Genomic DNA, 23,489 nt, shown 5'->3' on the forward strand with positions numbered 1-23,489 from the left:
GTTTTGTCATTAGTGTGTTTGTGTTACACCTGCTATTATTTTTATTATTATTATTATTATTAACTTTTATTTATAAAGCGCTGTAAATTTACACAGCGCTGTACATACAAACTTTTAGTTAGACGGTTCCTTGCCCTCAGGCTTACAATCTAAGAAGACATGACACAAAAGGTCTTGCTTTTCAAAGTTTTTGAAATTTGATTATGAGCTATTTGTATTTATATTATCAGCTTTTTCTGTTTCTAGGATATCATGAGTGAAGCAAAAATGCCACAAATGGGACATGGAAAAAGACCAGACTGCCCCACATGGATCAATTATATTTTCACAGATTACACAGATTACTTCACCATTGATATATGTGTCCACATAACCTAGGATCACTACTAATAGAAAACCTGTTCAATGGCAGTTCAGGCCGTATGAAGCAACACAGCAAATGCTTATGCTGCAATGCAGAAATTTGCTTATTTCACATATTAACACCAATAGCCCAGTAAGTGTCATGGGGTTATCTGAAATGGGGGTGAGAACATCTTGGAAACTCACTGATGAGTCTTTCCCTCAGGTGGTGTCATCCCTCCCTTTTAACAGTGAAATGCCAGCTATTGCATAAGATAGTTCTGCTTTTGTTTTTAGATTATCACTACAGTACTTGCAATTTGGTATATTGCTGCTTTTGCACCTGCATAATCTTACATAGTGTCTTTGTATCAAGAGCTATGTTACAAACAGAAACAGCAACATAGATGGAAATCTCACCAAGTCTCCTTCCATGGTGTACAATAAGTCCTTCAAACCCAGGACAACCTGTTCTGTGTAACTGATCAGACTGAGATTTCCTGGAAGACAAGTGGATTTATGATTGGGATTTAAAATTAGTACAACCAGAAGATTAGGATTTTATTACAGCTGCAGCAGCTATGTCACATTTGTATTGTTAGAATAGCAGCAGCAGAAGACTAACCAAGTTCTTCACTTTCATGTAAGAAGTGCATGAATGTTGCTGAATCTTTGATATACATTTATTTTCTCTTGGACTAACATGTCTACAAAACAATTAGGTAAACCCTGATATACAAAAGTTTCTTGTTAACAGCACAAATATCTGATCCTTCAGGAAGCATATTGCTCATGAACGCTATGTATTTCTGCCTCTGTGGAAATGCAGTGGCTCTACAAGATGTTAGAGCTATCCGGCAGTGTAAGCCATGAACAACAGGTTTATCCATCTGTGGCAGGATCAAAGGTGTTTAAACTCCTGCAATATGTTCATGCCATGCAAAAGGGCAAATATGCTAGCATAAGAGAGGGTTACACCAGTGTATGTGACCAGCTGAATTTTAACCCATGCCATAAGAAGAGCCATACTAGATCAAGATCCACTGAGTTCACAATTTGGCTATGGTCCTGTTGGCTTGTGTTAACTACACCATGTAGGAAGAGACATAGCAGTAGGGATAAAATGGTAATGGGCACTGCAATGATGGAGGTGGGAGGCCTAAAAATGGCAGTAAAAGTAATTTCTTTCAGGAGAGAGGGGTACACTGCTTGCTCCAAAACTTCCTCTGGCATTGGAGACAACTTTTTCTACTTTCTTCCCTCCACAACTGTACAACACTCCAAAAATTGTCTTATATCAGTGTAACAGACCATTACAATGCTGAAAGTCACCAACAGGATTCCAGTCCTTGTTCATATAGTGGCCAACCAGCTGCCTATGGGAAGCCTAAAAGCAGGACATAAGTACAGCATCCTCCTATGAGCCAATTCGGGTGGGAAGCAGCAATCCTCAGCAACTAACTAGGCTGACTATATTACAAAAGGATAACATACCAGCAAGGACAAAAGTTGACCAAACACAAGACCAATTGCTATAAATACAGGGCAATTGTAGAATAAGAAATTCAGTAGTAATACGTGTGTTATTACATAAGAGTATAAGCATGAAGCATCAAAACGTAATGAAATAATGCTTCAGCCAAGCAGAGTCTCTCAAAAATGCAAACACAGAAAAATATTTAAAAGCAGAAAAGGAAACTTGACAATTGCTGCACTTCCTATAGTTCTTTTTTCAGAGAAAAATGGGGCAGTAATTTGTATATCCATTCTTCTTCTACCTTTAAGTGTTTCTCTGCGCTTTTATTCCTATGAGTGTTCATCTAGTTGCAGTACTCATTTCCATATGCAGTATCCATAACTTCTTGCTAATTGCTCGAAAACTGCATTAATTCACCCTGTTTTGAGATTACATGCCAATGGTTTTGTTGAAAATCAAATTTAGTAGTGTTCTGTAATTTACTGCTATATTTTGTGCTGTTTATAATCTTGGTATTTTGGCTGTATTGCAAAAGGGACAAGATATATTTCTGTATAGGAGCTTTGACAGAGCACATCTAGCAGTTTGTTTTTCCTATTTTGGCCATAGTGAGGAACTTTTACCTACAGGGATAGAAACCCTGTCTGGAATGGAATAAACAGGATGTATTTTTAGCACACTTTGTTTTTGTTATGTACTTTTAAGTCATTTCTGATTTATGGCAACTCTAAGGCGAACCTGTCATGGGGTTTTCTTGGAAAGATTTGTTCTTCTGAGTGGGTTTTCCATGACTGAGCCAGGATTTAGACTCTGGTCTCCAGAGTCATAGTCCCGTGCTCAAAGTACTATACCACTCTGACTTTCTTTTAGCAAACTAGATTGTACTTTTTACTTATAACCTGTCAGTACTACTTCACTGTATTGAAATGAAGGCATGACTTACTTTAAAACTTTGCATTGAACATGTATTAGATGGCCATCTATCTGAGATGCTTTAACTGTGTATTCCTATTCCAGCAGAAAGCTTGGCTAGATCATCCTTTGGGTACCTTCAGACTCAATGATCCTATGTCTAGAATTATAATACAGTGACTTCATTATACTGTCTCGCCTCCCCCTTTTTGACATTAAAAATAAAAAATAAAAAATAAAACCTGAACAACCCAAAACTAAAACCCTGCCTCACTACATGGTCTGGTCAACATCACAATAACCAAAAATCCATCTAGAGGAGATACAGTGTAAGGTTTTATCCTTTACTAACAGAGATGAACCCAGTAGGAGACATCTCTTTATCCACAAACTATTTCTAACTGAAGCTTTGGCACTCCACCACTCTTTCTAAGCAGATCACGCTGCTTTTTGCCCTATATGGTGTTCCTTCTGGTATTTGACATATTAAACTATTCTATTCTAACAGTATGTCCTACACCTTTGACATAAGAAGCAACATCATATTTAAGGATCATAATTATTACATGGTGGCCTCCTTTGCTGAGCTCTGCAGAGGTAGTTTTTTTTAAAAAATGGTAATGGATAGAATCAACAGTAAGAGCCTGGTCACTAAGCACCTCTAATTTTAGGGTTTTGTTAGGGCAAGCCCAAGCACTGTAGGAGAGTGTTATGGAATTCCATATGTGATTAGAGGGAACAACATGGCTTGTTTTCCTTCGACAATTCTGTTCATATGACCATTGTATTACATAAAAATCACTATTCACAAGACACTGACATTCTCTCTTCCCACCATCCAAACATGTCTACCCTCCTTATATACTTTTCTTTAAGCCAGACAAAGTCCAATGCATTGGTAGTATTGTCTTTGTTGATCAAATATGACCTCCATGTAGTTAAAAACTGTTTCTTTCCACTGTGTGAACAACATTGCAGCCACTTGGTACCAAACCTTCACCCTCCCCTTCTGGCTGCCCAGCTCCGTCTGTATTCCTGTTTTCTACAATGTGATTCACTGCATCACTCCCAGCATTGTTGATGCTGTGAGATAGGTGGTGATGGTTGTCAGGTTGATCCTCTCCTTCCTGTATGTCCGATTCTGCTTCCTCTGTTTCACTCCCACCTCCACCTCCAGGAGGATTCTCCTCTGGTTGAGGGCTCTTCTTTTTCCCTCTGCTCAGGCAACAGTAGGAAGCAATAGCCAAGAAGAGAGCAGACAGTACAACCTCTGAGCCAGCCAGGTAGAAGATAACCTCATACCTCTTAAGTGCATCCACCAATCGCCCTGGGATTTAAACAAAGAAAAAAGAGGAGAAGCATAGGGTATAACAGTAACCTTCTATTTTTTCTTGCAGTTGCCATATTAAACTACTTACCAAGAACCTGGAACATTCATTGCATGAAAGTTCTCAGGTTTTAGAAAGAAAAAGGTATAATCAGGTCCATGATTTAACCATGATTACTATTCACATTCAGTAAGTTCTTCCTATCCATTTTCCTGCCAAAATACTGAAGTAATGGAGACTACAGAGTCGAAAGGAGCATCTAGGAAGGGAACAGGATAAGCATGGTTGCTGGCACCCAACTAAGTAGTTACAAACATGTAAGCTAGAGTTACGCATTTGTAACTGTTCAGTATTCATATTTATGAACATGACACTATTACTAGGATCACAAATGGGGTCCTGGTTCTGATTTTCACACCAGAGATAGCCAGTGGGGAGGAAGCTGTAGTAAATGCCACCCTCCTCAATGACCAGCGGAAGAGACCTCCATTGCTCATTGAGGCTGCTAGCTTTTCAGGTAGGTTTGGAGAGTTGGGCCATCACAGTTATGTCTGTGATGTAGGATCTCAGCTGTTGTTTTTTTCAAACAGACTAGGTTATGAATTCACCCAATTTAAATCCCTCAGTTCTAAGCCTCTCCCTAAAATTCCTTGTCTCTAGCTGCATTATTTCAGATTTTGTGTGCAAGTCTGTAGATGAGCAACAGCTTCTTCACAGATGTTGTTGGACTGTAATCCCCATCATCCCATAGCCAATGGTGAGAAATGATGGGAGCTGCAGTCCAATAGTCTCTGGGGAGCCATATGTTGTCCTCATCTGCCATAAGGACTTGCAATGGAAGGACTATTGGGAATGGGAGGAAGGCAACAGAGGGAGGGCTGATAAGAAGACTGAGAGCTAAGAAGAGAATCCCAAAACATGGAGATATGAGCAATAAAGTACCAATCAGAGAGTGTGTGTCCAATTAACCTGGCAGAGCTTTTGTAGAAAGTTTCTAGTATGCGGGGACCACTATGACAAAGCTTTTCCCATAGAAGAAGCAGAAATAAATTATTCTGTTGTTCAGTAAACAAATTCCTTTTTAAGGTTTGGAGCCTTTTGTGTACTCATGTTTCTGATCTCCACAATGACCAAAAATTGAGTTGTAATAACAGAAGTCTGGTTTACGATAACATAATTCACCAGTAATGGGACAGACATATTCAAAAGCTGTACATTATATGGCTTGGTGACATTTTTGTTGTAACCAGATCTAGAAGCCATATGCACTTCAAGCTGACATCAATATGTATGCTACTATAAATATGAATGGTGGATTAGGGAAACTTGGGTCCAAATCTCGATTCAGCCATGAAATCCATGGGTGAACTTGAGCCAATCACTTTCTTCCAGCTTAATTTACCTTAGGTTGCATCCACACTACCAAAATAATCCTGGTTGACACCACTTTAACTGACATGTTTCAATACTATGGAATTCTGGGAACGATAGTTTTGTGAGGCATTTAGCCTCCTCTGTCAGAGAGCTCTGGTGCCACTACGGTTCCCAGAATTCCATAGCATTAAGCCACTGCAGTTAAAGTGGTGTCAAACTGGATTATTTCTGCAGTGCAAATGCAGGCTTGGAGAAATATTGTGGAAATAAAATTGCAGGAAGGGCAACCATGCAATGCCTTAGAAGAGAAACAGTAAAATACATGTAATTTTAAGCCTTTTCTTCTGAAGCCTGGTGACTTCTCATTAGTATTAGATGGGCATGCAGAGCACTCTCTTCTTCCTGTTCATCTCCTCTGATGATGATGATGACTACTATTACTATTTGTTTTTGAGGCTGAACTATGGTATACAAAATTGGATCTTGAGCTAAGTCCCAATAAATTTCCTCTCAAGTTAAGCTCTGCAAAAGGCAGCAAAGTTTTCAAGTTACAAATATCCAAGGCTTACCTGCAGAAGGTGGTCCAATAAGCACAGCAAAGGCCTCAATTAGCAAGACAAGCCCAATGGCACTGGAGAACTTCTGTGACCCAATGATAGCCATGAGCACTTCAAACTGCAGTGCCCCCACCATTCCATAGGAGATGCCAAAGAAGACGCAGAAGATGACAAGGGATGTATAATCATTGGCCCTGGCACTGAAGATATCGGTAAGGCCATTGAAGAGCATGGCAAAGCTAAACAGGTAGGTGACATGAGGTCGTATCCACTTCAGTCCAGCAAACATCCCGCAAGATGGACGGGAAAAAATATCAATGAAACCAATGATGGACAACAGAAAAGCAGCCTCTTTGTCTGGCACTCCAGTGTCTTTGGCGTAGTTGACCAGTAATATGGGGGGCACAAAGAGACCCAAAACCATTATGAATTTGGCAATGGCATAGATGACAAACCCTCGGTTTTTAAAGATTGAAAAATCTAACAGCTTTTTCCCTTTCTTGGGCTTCTTCTTCTGCTTGGCTTTCTTGGTCTTCTTGGTGTTGTCTATAGCCTCATCTGCTTTTTCTCCCATTGGCAGCATCTCCTTGGCTTCATATTTGTCCTGGACTTTCTCTCTTGACTTCATACTCATCTCTAGGGGTCTCATCACTGCTCCACATGTGCAGCAGTTAAGTAGAAGGCCTCCCATGATGAGAAAGCCACCTCGCCACCCAAACGTCTCCAGCAAAACCTGCCCCAGTGGCGAGAGGGCTGACAGGAAGACTGGGCTCCCAGCTGCAGCAAGCCCATTAGCCAAAGGCCTCCGCTTATCAAAGTAGGCCCCCAACATGATCAGGGAAGGCTGAAAGTTGAGAGCCATGCCTAAACCTATAGAACACAAAAGGAATTGTGAGTAAAAGGTAAGTGAGTGGATGAGAACCTAAATCCAATTCTTAGACTGCGTCTACACTGCACTATTAATCAATATGACAACATTTTAATTGTCATGGCTATGGGATTTTGGGATTTGTAGTTTTGTGAGTTATTTAGACTTTTCTATCACAGAGCTCTGGCACCACAACAAATGCCAAATCCCTTAATTACATAGAATGGAGCCATGATAGTTAAAGCATTGTCAAACCCCATTACAGTTCTGCAGTGTGGCAGCAGCTTTAATCTCAGCTAGAGGAAGCCCATTATCAGTCAACAGGAAGTTTATAACCCCAATTAGGTAACATTTCTGTAAATTCCATTGATTCAGTGGATCTACTCTATTTGAGATTAAATAAGGCTTAAGGTTTAAATTTTGAGCCAATGATATCAAGCGATACAAATGTCTCAAGAGTGATATACAGGTAGCTTTCCTAGAATCCTAGAAATACATATTCTAGACCTTATCCATTGAATTTATCCTTTTAACAGCTCAGTTATTTCAGTCTGTTATTCAAATATCTTTTTCAGTTAACTTCTGTCTCTCCACAATTAGTAGGAGCATGCATGTATTTCACTCAACCACAAAATCTGCAATGCAAATCTAAAAGATACATTTTACATCATCAATACCATCCACATGTGCACAATCAGCACAAGAAAGGATAAAAGGCATTTTTGTATATCTGGTATGAAAATCCCATCTACTTTGGATGGCATCCTGCTAATGACACATGTAAGTGTGGCTTATGTGCATGCTTATTTTTTGGATGGGGTTTAGGGAGCTTTTCTTTCCTACTTTGCAAGAACACTCACCTGTCAGCATACCAGCTGTCAGGTACAGTTCGATAATGTTTGTGGTGAAGGAGGCTAAAATCATTCCAGAGGAAGCCAAGAGACCTCCAAGAAGCATCACAGGCCGACAGCCGAACTGGTTCACCATAATACTGCACACAGGCCCTGCAGAGAATACAAGAACTCAGGAAGGGACAAAAGGCTAGAATGAAATAAAAAGAACAAACACCTGAAACAAAGTACCTCCCTGACGCCATGGAGTTTATCAGACAAGGGAAATTGGAAGTATAATCCAATGGCAATCTGAACGCAATCATGGGGTTTAATGTTATTGTGTGATAACCCACTACACACAAATTCGGGCAAAGGGAAGTCAGTCCAGACGCAATCATGTGGTTTCACGTTATTGCATGATAGGCTGCCACACACAAATTCGGGCAATGGCATGCTATTTTTGGGCAATGGGAAGCCAGTTCGAATGCAATGCGTATTCACATAATTGCACGAAACTAGCGACTTTAAGTGAATGCGTTCTGGCCCCACTTTCTTTTCATTCGGATTTAAGAGAAATTCCTCCCGTTTGATAAACTGTAGCAAAGGAACTTGGTCTAGGTGAAAGTACTAGGAATAGCAGAAGTTATCCTTCCCATGTAGATTTTATTTGGAGAAGTCTAGACAGAGAATGTGTGATACAACAGGAGGAAACTGCTTATGCCAATAGGGCAGCAATGGGCAGGTTCCTTGGTGCAATGGAGGGCATTGGAGGATTAATGCCCTCCACACTCTACCCACTGAGATGGCACATTCTCCTACCATTGCAAAGCTTCTTCCACTGCTTCTGTCACCATTATAGAAACACATTCTTTTTGAGCATGAGAACTGAATGTATCTTAGGCCCCATTCCCACTGGGCAAAAAAAGCAGCTTATTTCGCTGCGATTCTGACTCGTATTCTGACTCGAATCTGACCCATCGTTCTCATTAAAATGGGTGCAAAGAAACCCAGGTTTTTTACCCCTGTTTTTGTTCCCATTGGTATTATCCCTGTGGTAATTTGAAGCGGGTTGTTTTACTCCCCGTTCCCATTGCCCTTCCGGGACCTCTTTTTTTTAAAGCAGCTGTCAATCAAGCGCCTAAGCACTTGACGTCACAGCCAATCAGTTGCTTAGGTGCTTTTCCCCTCCGGGAAAGGAAGAAGGAGCCTCGGTCTATGAATGTGGAATGGGGGGAGATTGCAGGGGGTGTAATGTGTTTACTGCGTTTGGAGCTCAATGTAGCGCGATTGCCTTACCCTGCTTCCCACTCCACCAGGGGAAAGGCTATGCGAACGGCAGAAAATGATGTCGGTAATGCAGCAAAGAGAACAAGCGGGTGACACCCCCAGGCCAGCCCCTTGAGCACTGCTTCTCCCATCCCCAAGTTCCCAAATCAGACACCCTTGTCATTCCCATTTGTATGCCATGAATCAGACTCGGGAGGCACAGGAAAACTTGCTAAAAATGCGCTGTTCAATTAAACCGCTTTATCAACCACTGATTCGGTTTTTTTCAGGATAATTCAATCACATGGAAGTCAGATTCGAATTCCAATGGGAACGATATCTGAGCAATGCAGATCAAATGTGTGCTCAAATGGGAACAATGCAACCATGATTCGCATTCTGATCCACGTTATAAGCCAGTGGGAATGGGCCTTATTTACCTACAGAACTTCATGCTTGCTGGGAGCCACAATTCTGCAGTTAAACAATCTGCATTTTTCCCTTGCACATCAAGCTTCTCTGTGTTTCTCAGCAAAAACACCGAGTCTGGGCATTGGCAGGAGATTTGCAATGGTGGCTGCAAAAGGGAGCAGGTGAGGCTGTATTAGACTCATAGGCTGTGTTTCATTACTGAAACAGCTTGTCAGACAGAAGATGGGTGTGGATTCTTGCTTTTATAAGATCGTATGTAACACTGAAAACTTTAAAATGTGGGTTTGAACTAAAAATATAAATAATAGAAGATGTGGAGGTTACAAATTCTGGGATACTGGACGGTTTGGGGAATGCTAGGTAGTATTTCAGGTTCTAAATGGTTCATTTAATCTGAAATAACAAATCTCTTTTAAACTCGAGAGTTTTGGTGATTTACATTTTTGAAAAAAGAGCAAGAAGCTCCTTTAGAATGATTAATAAAACTCAAATAAAGAGAGACTAGCTATTAAACTGGTACAGAAATGGCAGGATTTTGCAAGGGAATAAGAGAATGGCATAAGAATTGTCTGAAAGATAAACATCCCAACCAACTACTTGTTGCTCCTGGCCCTTGTAAACCTGGATAAGCTGACCACAGAAAGCTTTGCTCCATTCTTGCCTATTCAGTTTTAGCAGAAGTGAGGGATGGAAGGAAAAGGTAATACTGTGTGTGAACTATCAACCATAAGGGCTTTCTTTCTTAGATTTAAGTTGCTCAGACAAATTAAAGTGGCCTTATCATCAGACAATTAGTCCAATCGGAGCTTGGGAATTTTAGTTTTTTGGCCTATAACTTCCATAACCCCAAGCCACCATTTAGTTCCAAAAGTAACTTTTCCAGTTTCTGGTCCATCCAACCTAGTATTGTCCAAAGATTTGAAGAATGATCCATGGTTCTTCCCAGAAGGGGTATGCTTCTTCCTCCCTTTGACATACCTTGTTTGAAATCCTGCTTCTTTGAATATAGTCTTTAGAAAGAACATTCTAATTGATTGTTTAATGCCAAGGGTTAAGCAAATACTACCCAAAAATTACATGTGAAATAAAGGAATTCAGAATGGAAAAAGAGGCATGGGAAAAAGGTGACACAAACCTAAGAAGTGTCCCTTTCATACTACACAATTCTAACACTTTGATACTACTTTAAGTGCTATGGTTACACCTTATGGAATTCTCCATTTATTGAGGCACTAGAGCTGTCTGGCAGAGAATTCTAATCACCTGATAAAACTATAAAGGAATGAAGATATGAAGACATGAAGACATAAAGATAATAAATAAGAGAATAATTTATATGTAAGCTTTATGTAATGATTCAAGGAAATGAAAATAAATAAAGATTATGTTGAAGAAAGAAAGATAAAACTATAAATTCAAGAATTCCATAGGATGCAGCCATGACAGTTAGTGGTATCAAAGGGTTGTAACTGTGCAGCGTTAAAGATACCTAGCTAGATTTTTGTAAGCCTAGACAAGGAAGTGCTTCTTTGGATGGAACTGTGACCTCCTCACCTGTTCCATACAGCATAGCTAGCATGATCGATGAGATCCAAGCCGTGTCACTGTAACCCACATGGAAGTCATGCATCAGCTCCTTGAAGTAAATGCTCACTGCCTTTGGAAAGGCATAGGAGAAGCCTGTGATGACGAAGCAACCCAGCAGCACAATCCAGCCCCAGCCACCATCTGGAGGCTTCACTCTTTCAGGCATCTGGCCATCCTCAGCGTCACCCCTCCCCATTGTCTAAACAAGGGGAGGAACCAGCCAGCAAATGCGGTCAGGTGTGGGCAGGAGAGGCAGGATACTCACAGGGCTGCGGAAACAGAAGATCAGACAAATAATGGCTCAAACAAATTATCTTCTGGTACTTGTAGCCAAAGTAAATGATACAAATACTACAAAGTTTTTCTTTTCTTTTCAAGCTTTATTGCTTTTTTTCTTTCTTTTTATGTGCTTTCCCTTCCCTATTTAAATATCCATGGGCTCTTACGCGCTACACAATGGGTCCACCATATCTATGGATTCCTTATCCATGCATTTAACTATCCACTGTTTGAAAATATTTAAATATATATATAAATTCCAAAAAGCAAGCTTTGATTTTGCCATTTTATTTAAGGGACACCATTTTACTATGCCACTCCACATAATGGGACTTAAGCATCCACAGTGAGGGGTCTTGGAACCAACCCCATAGAATACCAAGGGCCCACTGTATAGTGCTATCATTCCACTGCACTCCTAGGATCTGTTGTTTAGGGAGAGGAATGGAGAATTCTCAACTACAGTGCCTAGTTCCTCCAAACTACAGATTCCAGAATTCCATATAGGGGATTATCAGACAAGGGATGTCCATCCCTGCGCTGTCCCTGTCTTTACTGTGTGATCACGGGAAAGACTTTCATGGTTATTTCCAGGATAAGACATCTTTAATCGCAATTGTGTGTGAAAATCTTTACCTTGATTGTGTAAATATCACTGGGGGGGGGGATAATGCCCATTTAACCCCCCGATTTCCCCCAATTTTCCGTGTGTGATAAAGTTGTATCTTACATCCTGCCTATGGCTGGATCCTATACCTACCTCCTCGATTATCACCTGGTATGGTCCACCAACCACACCCTGTTAGTGACACCTCTGGCCTGATGAAGTATATTGAGCTTTGAAAGCTATTGTGATTAATAAATAAATAAAAGTTTTATTTTTATACTGCCCTTCTTCAAATCAGGGCGGTGTACAACAAATTCATATAAAAACAGTAGACACTAAGCCAATACAAATACAAAATCGATATACAAAGAGCTAGACATTTTAAAAACATTGCAACCTCATGCCAGTCTACAGTGCTGGCAGAGGGGGGGGGGGGAGAGAATAATAGTCTAGGGGGAAATATTCAGGGGTAAGCCTGACCGAATAAATAGGTGATTAATTATGCACTTTTGGCTGCCTAACAAATACAGACTTTTAGTAAATAACTGTGAAGCAACATTTGTGCAAACTCCTATCAGTGAAGGATAAGTATGAAGCATTTCAAATTAATACAGTTGCTATTAAATATATTTACTAGAGTATTTCTAGACTGCTTTACAGCCCTAAATGAAGGCCCACAAAGGGGTTTAAATTACATGAATTTAAAAAGAGATAAAACATTATACACAATTTTTTAAAAAAAAGTGTAGGCACAAAAAGGGAAAAAAGCAAAGAATTAGAAGAAAGCATAAATGCAGTTGTAATCACTGAAGGTCAGCTAAAATATAATTATTTTACTGCCAACAGAAAAGCTACCAGGGTTCAGCTGATCTAATTTCTTTTGGCAAGCAATTCAATAAAATGATGCTGCCACAGAGAAGAGCTTGTCTTGAATTTCCACAAATCAAACATCATTAGGTAGAGAGGAACAAAAAGTAGTAGGGAAGGTAGGATGCCATTTTGCAGCAGATATTTCCTGTGGGAAACTCAAAGTCAACTGATCCTACCCACTTTTGATAACTGATCAGCTGGGCTACTGGGGGTGAGGGGGATTGTTCCCTAGTTTCTACTTTTTCACAAAGTAGTAGAGTAGAAGGAGGAAACAGTGATCTTAGCTGCTCTTCCTTCAAAATGCTGGCTAAAGTATCATTTTCTCAAGAAAGTGATCATTTCATTATCATCATCATATACCTTATGCACAGTTGACCCTCTACATTTGCTTTGACTTTTGCAGATTTGATTATTTGCGGTTTTGATTAATATGTTCTCTCCAGGAATCTCTAATCTCCAGTGCAATTCTGCTGGAGGTTGACCATAGAGTTGTGCTGGAGAACCTAGATGTTCCTAGAGAAAACACTTCTCTAGGCATTTGTAGGTCCTCCTGCATGATTCTATGATCAACCTCTGGCAGATGTTGACCATAGAGTTGCACCTGGTTGTGTTCTCTTAGCTAAAAATAATAGTGGTTTATATACATACATATATATATATTTGTGGATTTTCCACATTCACAGGAGTCCTTCACCCCTAACCCCAGCAAATGTGGAGGGGCCACTGGATAGCTTTATGTAACAGATTTAGGTGGCTTCTGCTCTAGGGAGATATTACCAAGTCAAAAGCAGCATGAATTTCTAAGACTTAGAAGTCAACAACTTTTTTTAAAAAAAATGGGGGGAAATAACAGATATTATAGATCTCTAATACAAAAATCCTTAATATTACCTATCTAAAATTTGGCTAAATTAATCCCCTCCTTAATTATCTATCACCTCTCCAAATTTTATGTAGACATGTAAAAAAATATACTATTCATGGGGCGTATATACAGAGAGCCATTTTCAGTCTCCCAATGCAACTCAGTGGAGGGGGACCAGAAATCTGAATATCCAAACCTTGATTTGGATCCAGGTTCTGGGCATTCAACAGTCATGTTAGTATGGTACATCATCATGTGAAAAAGGTGGGATGAGGGAGGAAGGAATCATGTAGCACCTTTGAAATAACGGGATTTATTTTTGCATGTGCTTTCATGGATATCAGTCTACTTCTTCAGATGCACTGATCATAACATCTTAGCTTTCGAAAGGACCACAAGGGCTATCTAGGTCTATCTTGCCAAAGCACTCCTGAAAGATGCCCAGCCAATTTCTGTCTAAGGACCTACAAATATTAAGAGATAACTACCTTCTAAGGCAGTCCATTCCATTGTTACCATTAGAAGGTTCTTCCTAATGTTTAAATGGAATCTCTCTTCTTGCCATCTGAATCCATTTGGTTCGTGTTCTAGTCACTGGAACCACAATAAGCAAGCTCACTCCATCTTCTATTTGACATTCCTTCAGATATTTAAAGGTAGCTAATTTTTGGAGTTGGAAGTGCAACTATAGACATACTAGAGCTGCAAAGTTGTGAGGTCTCAACTGGAAACTATTGGGTCTAGGATCAATTTGAAAGAGGCTTAGGTCTGAATTAATGAATTGGGCTCTGAACCTGGAAGGAACCATTCACAGTCCTACCCTTTTGTCTTACTTTAATTTTAATGCATTTCCTATTCCTCCCTTTTTTTTTCTGACAATGTGTATGATACTCTAGATCCTTTTATAACAACTTTTAGCATTAAATTTCCTTTAGTATACTGCCACTATATTGTGATTGACACTTAGTTTGATCAGTCTGCTATGTCTGCGAAATCTCTTTCCTGACTCGTCACTGAAAATATAGGCCTTGTGACTATAAATTGTGAAATTAGGAGTTTTTGACTCTTTGTATACAACTTTATATCTCCCTCTAGTTGGACTTTTATGCCATTTTCTGCACATTCACTTCATTTATAATCAGCAGTGTACCTATTCTTTATTTCTTTTCTCAAATACCATCCAAGATAACTGCTATTTGTAATATTCCAGGCCAGTAAATTCCATAAGCTGATTATCATACAGCTTGAAAAAGTTCTCCCTCCAAGAACTTTCACCTACAAGCTTTCAGACACAAGTCAGCATTGTTTGCAAAACTACCACATATGTGCAAGTGTCTTATCACAATGCTTTTGCAAACATATGCATCATTTAATCAGAGCGCAAGTGCAGGAATAGGGTCTTACTGTTTCAGAGGAAATAGTAAGCCACAAGGAACTTCACCTAACATATTTCTAGCAACGCCTGGTTCCTGCATGGAGATAATATGATATTTGAACTTGTAGTCAGGCTACATAGCATCTACGCCTGCTAGAGTTTCTCTGAAACTTCATATCAAGGCTTGGAAAAGTTGTGTGGGGTTTGGACTATAGATCCCAGAATCCTCAAACTCTATTTGACCTCTGATCTTCGCTTTTAATCCTCCTGCTCCTGGTCTAGTTTTCATAATGTAATCCTTGTATTGAAAGGGGGGGGGTATGACTTTGAGCTTCATCTTTTTGTAAAGGCAATTTTGGGGGGATATTTACTGAACACTATGTATGAGACTGGGTTGCAGAAATAATAGCTCATTTTTCTGATAAATGCATACAGGAAAGATCCTCAAACACTAGAGAGGAAGGGATTCTTGTATAGGTGCATACCAGACAGATTACTGGCTTGCGTGCTAGTGCTATGGCTGAGATGGAGGCACAAACGGAATTGAGAGGGAGCAGTGTGGGTGTCTCAAGCCCTTAAGCCCTCCAGGAATGTCAACACAGGGTTTGCTTTTCCTCTTTTCCATCATGAGCCACTCATGACCTCTGTGATACTGAGCACCTTAGCAAGGGGCAGGTTATTATAGCATTGCCAGCCATGGGCTGCACTCCTGTACCTACTTTGGAATATTCATCTATGAGCCTGCACAGTTCAAACCTCTGCAGGGCCAGCCTTTACTGTTATGGAGAACAAGGCAGTAGATGTTGGAAGGGCAGTAAAAGCGGTGATCCCCAACTCTCCTTACCTTCAGAGACCATCTTTGTCAGAAGCTTTGTTAATTGAGGTATGGCTGTATTGAATTAAGATTAAGCCAGCAGTCCAGCCACTTTCTGTATGCAGAGCAGGAAGGAGGCACAACCATGACCTTTACCTCAGGACTAGGGGAAGAGGTTATAGGTCCAACTAGTTATGAAGTTGAACTGGTTATGAAGTTCAGATGGTCATGAAGATTTTCAACTGGCTGGGGCCTTGCACACTATACAGTTATAGCACTGTGATTCCTCTTTAACTGTCATGGCTACATCCTATGCAATTCCGCGGTTTGAATTTTGGTGAGGCACTAGAGCTCTCTGGGTGGAAATTCTAAATTTCTTTCCTTCAACTGCAAATTCCAGGATTCCATAGGACCTTGCCTTGGAATTATAAACTGGAAACACTGGTGCGTTACAGACCGCCCGTTTGGGGCGGCCTGTATCCGGCCCTTTCCCTGCCGGATCAGGGCCTCAGCTGCCACAGCGGAAGCCTCTGAGGCCTCAATCCGCCACTTTCCAGGCCGCAGGGAAGTGGCAAAAGGCCGCTTCTCCGTGGCCTGGATGGGGTGTCCTTGGAGCTTCATGCCCCAAGGACACCTGACGGCGGTGGCGAGCAGGAGAAAGGGGCCATTCAGCCCCTTTCTGCCTTGTGTCACTGGCGCAGCCGTCTAAAGGCTGCGCCAGCAACGCAAATCCTAGAAGGAGCTCTGTTTTGGAGCTCCTTGCTGCAATGCGAAAAGGGCGCCCCAGGCACCCTCACGCGGTGCGAGGACGTCACGTCCGTGCCGCCCCGTTTGGAGGCGGAGTGTTCATGATGTCCTAATGGTGGCACTCATCTAGAATGGGCACCACCATTTTGTACGTACCGTGTACGTACTGGGGTTGGGGGCGTCTGGAAGAGATGCCCCCGAGCAACCCTAGTACGTACATGGTATGTACTTTAGGCGCGTCTGTAACGCGCCACACAGTGCTTTCACAGTGGGAAAGTGTCCCTAGAGGGCTTTATTGTCAGCTGCTTCTCAGGCATTGGATTTCACCAAGAATTGTAGGATCAATTCTGTTAAGACTGCACCCAGCCCTGGCAAGGCAAGCACTCTTATGCAAAGCATTGCTAGGATGGAGGAAGAGACTGAAAATTTTTGATTTGCAGCCTAATAGTCTTATACACCTTCCCATTAGATTGCTATACACATTTCTTCACTCACTCCATATTGTCATTACTCAACACTACGCTTTACTCTCACAGCAACCCTGTTAGGTAATGCTAGCCTGACAGAAGCTAACCCAGTGGTTCCCAAACTCTGGTCCTCTAGATGTTTTGGACTGCAGTTCCCAGAAGCTTCAGTGACCTTGCCCAGTGGTCAGGGATTCTGGGAACTGAAATCCAAAACACCTGGAGCACCAAAGTCTGGAAGCCACTGAGCTAAACCAAGATCACCCAATGAACCAAGTTCAGTGGATACTTGAATTTAGCAAGCTTTAGGCCAAGCCTTTAACCAGTACATCATACTTGTTGTTTAACTACTACACCACTATGCTGCAATGCAGGTAAATCTGCTAACATGCCACAAAGTTGAGTCCTCAGAGTAGTTGGAAGTCTAATCTCAGAAGCAAGACTAAATAAAATGGTTTTTCAAATCATGCTTAGCAGATCTCCAGAACTTAAACTCCATTAGCTGTTTTGCAACCATCAAACTATCCTCCCCTCTGCACAAGAATGTTGACTATTCTAATCTGCAACTGTTAAATGTTTATTGTTACCATTTCAATTAAGTTATTTTGTATTTAGTTGTTTGGATTTTATTCCATCTTATTTTGGAAACTCACTGGGGAACCACTTCCTGTAAGCATAAAATATGAGTCAAGTAGGATCCAAGTAGTCAAGTAGGATCCAACCAAGTACTATCTAGCCTTGGTTCTGTTGACACAGTGGAAAACTGGGCTTGTCTGGAAACCTGTCAGGAGGACCTGGGTGCAACTGCAGACTTTATCTCAAGTTCCCCTGCAATTGATATACAAATGCATTCTGTCTCTGATACTACATGCAATGCATAGCCATCATGATTAGTAACCATTGACAGCCCCAGCTTTCATTAATTTATCCAATCTGCAGCTTCTTACATGCTATACATTCTCTTGCTGTAGTAATTTGGGAAAAGACAAGCAGCAGCAATGGAATCCACAGAAGACCTTAATGGCGCAGTGGTTAAATGCCAGTACTGCAGCCACTTACTCACAGTTGCAAGGTTGTGAGTTCAATAGCAGACAGGGGCTCCAGGATTGATTCATCCTGGCCTGCTTCTGAGGTTGCTAAAATGAGTACTCAACTTGTTGGGGGCAATTAGCTTACACATTGTAAACTGCTTAGGGAGTGTTTAAGAACACTGATAAGCAGCATAGAAATGTACTTGCTATTCCTATTGCTATAAGAAACAAGTGACACGTCTCAAGATATTCAAAAGATTATCATTTTATTAGCAGAAAAGTCCAAAGGCATTTCACTCCATGAAGGCCACTCGATACTTGAAGTGAAAACCACTTGTCCAGTAAATAATTTAAGAGTTCCTGAATCAGAAATTTATGAGATTTCATAAATCTCATAAAGGGTATACACAGGGCAAATCACATTGGGCTACTCATAAAACAACCATCCTTTGAATATCTTGAGATATGTCTAAATTTGAAGCCCTGCACTGTTAAGAACAGTGCTGCCATTCTAAACTGTTGTGGCGGCACAGTGAGGGAAGTAGTCTTGTCCTTAGGCTCAGCATGACTGACACTCAGTTCTAATGTGTTTTTGAAAATACAGTCATAATTTTCACGTACAAAGATATGGACATGTTATGTAATGCAGGAATTGCTACAAAAGATGTTTTTCCATACACATTAAGATCAACTGAGAGATTAACATTCTAATGTATTTATTAGAATTAAGGATGACTATTTACAGATTACCACTTCATGCTGTTGTTGTGTGTCTCCAAGTAATGTTGACCTTATGATGACTTCAAGGTGAATCATGGGGGTTTCTTAGCTATATTTTTTTCAGAGGGGGTTTGTCATTGCCTTCCATTGGGATGGGTAGAGTGTAACTTGCCCAAGGTTAATCAGTAGGTTGGTTTAAAGGAGATTTAAAACCTGGTCTCCCAGAGTCCTACTGCAAACTAAACTACTACACCATGCTGGCTTGAACCTAGATATCCAACACCAATTCAAAATATGGCAAGGGAAAATGCCTTCATTTGGTGCCTTCTTCCTGTTCATGTGTGATGGACTTCCTCTTGTCTTGATCTGAAGCAGTTCAATGGTGTACTTGCCATTTTGCATGTTCATAAATAAAGAACCGTATAAATAAAAAGAAGCCATATAACAGACAATTTGTTTGTCTGTCTCAGTATTGCCTTCTCTGGAGGATCTCAGAGGGCTTTCCCATCATTCACTATCTTCATGGTATTGAGGAAATCATGTGTTCTATCACTAAGCTATAGCATTGTAAACATCTACTACTTACGAAGGATGGAAAATGTGCGGCCTTCCACATGGTGTACGTCTGCAACTTTTGTCAGTCCTATGCCAGCATAGACAATAGTGCAGAATGATGGGCATTGCAATCTAGGGGCATTGAGGAGCACACATTCTTATCCCTCCTACAGAATGATGAAAGCACATAGCATTTAATAATGGAAACTTGGGGCTGAAACAGAGGGCCCTGAAAGGGCAGCTTGACACTGCTCCTGTGATCTTCAGATCAGGGCAGCAGCTACCACACACCGCAGCCTTGATCTGGCTTTCTGCCAGTTCCCCCCCCAAAAAAAGCGTCAAAAATCCGCCCCTTTATGAACCTGCAAAAAGCCGGCTTTTCCACTGCTGCCACAGCTTTGCAGCACTCCTCTGGCATGCAGCGTATAAATGCTGCGCCACCAGAGAGCCACAAAGCTTCCCATCATGTGGTTGGGCCCCAAACCGCCACAAAGGGGCCATCTGTTTCACCCCTAACTACAACCATAGGTACAGGGACGTAGCCAGGATTTTAGGAAGGGGGGTCCAGACTAAGTGCCACCATTATAATGGGGCTTGGGTGCGTCGGCGCAGCAGCACACACCATTTATTTTTCTAATGGAAGGGGGGGCCTGGACCCCAAGATCCCACCCCTTGGCTACGTCCCTGATAGGTGCCTAGCTTGGGAAAATTACCCTTTTACAGTTCCCAGAACCCTTCAGCCAGCATGGCTACAGGCTGGTTGTGGGTTTTGGGAGATATAATCCAAATGATAAAGATATATATTAAAACGGAAAGTTATTAGATTTATATTATCACATTAATTTACAAGATTACAAAATATACTAAACTTTCCAAAGCTCTACTTTGTTCCAAGAAGCTTGCAACAGAGGTTGGAGTGCAGAGTGAAAGAAGAAAGGGCATGATAAACATCAGAGAAAGGGGAAGAATTTGTTAAACGCAGGTAACCAGAGAGATAACATTCAGAAGTTTAAGCACAGTATTTTAAAATGGAATCGAGGAAATGATTTTCAAACTATGATATATTTTTTTAAAGTAGCAAATTACATGTGTGCCAGCTGTGGAACACTTCTAAAAATATTGATTCAGAAACATCTGTATCCATCAAAAATTCTCACTATAAGTCTGGGGATAAGGTGAGTGTGAAGAAGTGTCTGGGCCATGCCCAAGTCCTAGTCTAGTGTAAGATTAAGAAGGAGTCAACCCATTGACTGCAATAGGCTTAAGTATACCAGGTTCTATGTATATCCAGTGGGTTTCTATAGCCAAGCAGGGATTCAAACCCTAGTCTCCAGTCATAGTTCAATGCTCAAACCACTACACCATGCTGGTTCTCAACAAGCATCTCCCACTGGTAGCGCAGTGGTTAAATGCCTGTACTGCAGCCATTCACTCAAAACCACAAGGTTGCGAGTTCAAGACCAGCAAAAGGGCCCAAGCTCGACTCAGGCTTGCATCCTTCCAAGTTCGCTAAAATGAGTACCCAGACTGTTGGGGGCAAATTAGCTTACTTGCTAATTAGCTTATTTGCTGTTCACCGCTATGATCTTTGGAATATTACTTGCTGTTACTTGCTGTTCACCGCTATGATCTTTGGAATAGCGGTATATAAATAAAACAAAACAAATTAATTACTACAAGAACCATATTTTGCCTGCATCAGACTCAGTGTTTGGGAAAGCTTTCTTTCTTTTTTGGATTGCACCTCCCAGTATCCCTCAGCCCAACCATAGCCACAGCCATACTGCTTAGAGGATTCTGGGAGTTGCAATCCCAAAACAGAACTTTTCTATACTTTGAGATGATTTATATATCCTCTGTTGCTTACAAACATAAATAACATTCAACAAGATTATACTCTTTATCATGCTACATACCTGTGTCTGAGTTGTGCCTCTCCTTTTGGGGTATCCAAGTAGGGCTTCTCCTCTTGTGCCAGTGAAACGGGGGGGGGGGGGGTAGTTTCAAGAAGCAGCAAATGAAAACTTTTCAGCGCTCACTCCAGGACAGACATCCAAAGAGAATCACTGTAAGAAGTCTTCCCATCTTTCTGCCTTGGCCCACAAAAAAAGGTTCTGTTCAACCTTAGACTGATAAAGTCCCCCAAAGCCTGGTGCTGTGGTGATCTCTAGAGTAGCTTCCAGAAAATCTCCACAGTAGAGCTAAACAGGCAGCTCAAAGTACCAAGCTCTTTACAGTGTGGATGTGGGTCAGCAGCTGCTTATGTTTTAAAGTCGCTAAAGAATCATAGGTTGCTGCTCTCCCAGAAAGAAACCACTTCTCTATTTTTAAGAAGCTTTCCTGGCCAATGAGAAAGAACAGAACCTGCAGGTCTGTAATCCTGCTTCTCCAAAGCAAGGGGTAGGTGGGAGAAGGTCTGAGGCTGGAGCCATTAAACTCCCTTCCTCTTTTCTCTTGAGGTTTCCCTACAATTTTTGAGGACAAGGGCATTGGTCTTGCCCAGGGCAGCTTTATAGGTTCAGGTGCAATAGTAGTGCAGGTGGGATGCAGCAATAGGGCAAGAGAGTGAGGACACAGAAAGCTGAGGTCCCATTGCAAGAAAAATTGGTGTGGTCAAGATGCTCAGAACTCTGCATAAGAAGCAGTGAAAATTCATGTCTCATTACTAACCTCTGGACAGCAGCAGCAGCTGGGGGCAGAATAGCCATAAGGGTAACTTGTGGCCCACTATTTCGTTTGCATTTCTTTTTTTAAAATTTAATTGTTATTAGAGAATTTAAAATTTACAAATACATACAACATATATTTACTGTATTAAACAGATATGTGAAACCTTGAATATACAAAATTAGGTGACTTTAGATTTGTTGTTCACATTAGTTCCCAATACATTCATCTTTTACTTTATACCACTTGTGTCTGACTTCAATAAAGTTTGTAATTTTCCCAGAGTTCATTTGTAAATTATTTTAAATAATTTATGTGCCACATTTGTTTCGTCAAGTCATTTTCTACTTAGGACTTTTTGTCTGTATAATTACTTAATAATTTACATTTCTGAACCATTTGAAAGTGATAGTCTGATTCCCCTCCTTTTAACTGGAACCATCCTTTAAGCAAAGCAATAGCCCCATCTGCAGACACTTTAAAACAATGACTACACTCTGCATATCAATTCACTGTGCTGGTGTTCAGTTAAATGCAGATGTATTATATAAGAAGCAACTCTATGAGTGGCTCCCCCCCCCCCCTTTAAACTCAGTTGTTGCTAAATAATTTCTTAATGCATGAAAGGGTGGCAAGTAGGAGAGACAAAAGAGAAACTAAATTAGGAGAACGCTTTGAATAATCAAGCATTAATAGATAAGCCAGTTTAGACCCAGAGGATGGAGGAATGGAGATCAGAGGAAAGAATATCAACAATCTAAAAGTATACTGATGACACCACACTACTAGCAGTCTTGAAACAGTAACTGAAAAAAGTCAGAGGAAAGTGACATGGCAGGCTTACTGTTTAACATTAAGGGGAAAAAAAGATAATGACTACAGAGGAGTTACAGAAATTCAGTCTAGATGATGAGGAAATTGAAATAGTTAAGGGTTTCCCATATCTTGGCTCAATCATTGATCAGAATGGAGACTGCAGTTAAAAAATCAGAAGACTAGGACTGGAAAGGGCAGAGATGAAAGAATTAGACAAGATACTGAAAGATATAAAACTGAACACCAAAGTTAGGATCATCTGGGCCATCATATTTCCCATCACTATGTATGGATGTGGGAGCTGAAGAGTGAAGAAAGCTGATAGAAAGTCAATTAATTTGAGATTTGATGCTGGAGAAGAACGCAAAGGATACCATGGGTAGCCAAGAAGACAAACAAATGGGTCCTAGAGATATCAAGCCTGAAATCTCCCTGGAATCTAAGATGACTAAAATTTAGGCTGTCATACTTTGGACACATAATGAGAAAGCATGATTCTCTAAAAAGTACAATAATGCTAGGAAAGGTGGAGGGCAATAGAAAGGGAGGTAGACCACATATTAGATGTATAGATTCAGTCAAAGAGATTGTGGCCCTGAACCTTCAAGACTTGAACTGATTGAGGATGGAGGAGCTTGGAGGTGTCTCATTCATGGGATCACCATGGATCGAACTCAACTTGAGGGCATATAACAACAGCAAC

The 23,489-nt window shown here is 40.9% G+C and overlaps 1 protein-coding gene across 1 annotated transcript; it reads right to left on the bottom strand.

Moving 5' to 3' along the window:
* Positions 1-1,009: 1,009 nt before the first annotated feature.
* Positions 1,010-21,373, bottom strand: LOC149311914 (monocarboxylate transporter 3-like). Its single transcript, XM_089528152.1, has 5 exons — positions 21,220-21,373; positions 10,944-11,245; positions 7,719-7,862; positions 6,003-6,860; positions 1,010-4,058 (listed from the first exon to the last, which is right to left on the bottom strand). Exons 2-5 carry the CDS (start codon positions 11,170-11,172, stop codon positions 3,670-3,672), a joined length of 1,620 nt encoding a protein of 539 aa, XP_089384278.1. The 5' UTR covers positions 11,173-11,245; positions 21,220-21,373; the 3' UTR covers positions 1,010-3,669.
* Between the last annotated feature and the right edge of the window lie 2,116 nt (positions 21,374-23,489).

This window comes from Sceloporus occidentalis, unplaced genomic scaffold (genome assembly GCF_023333645.1).
Source record: "Sceloporus occidentalis isolate IW3139 unplaced genomic scaffold, rSceOcc1.0.p SCAF_5, whole genome shotgun sequence".
Taxonomy (NCBI): Eukaryota; Metazoa; Chordata; class Lepidosauria; order Squamata; family Phrynosomatidae; genus Sceloporus; species Sceloporus occidentalis.

Coding starts and splice junctions, on each gene's coding strand:
- LOC149311914 (XM_089528152.1), bottom strand. CDS start 11,172: ATGGGGAGGGGTGACGCTGAGGATGGCCAGATGCCTGAAAGAGTGAAG. Junction 7,863..10,943: donor AGCTATGCTGTATGGAACAG/GTGAGGAGGTCA, acceptor TATTCTCTGCAG/GGCCTGTGTGCAGTATTATG. Junction 6,861..7,718: donor GACAGCTGGTATGCTGACAG/GTGAGTGTTCTT, acceptor TGTGTTCTATAG/GTTTAGGCATGGCTCTCAAC.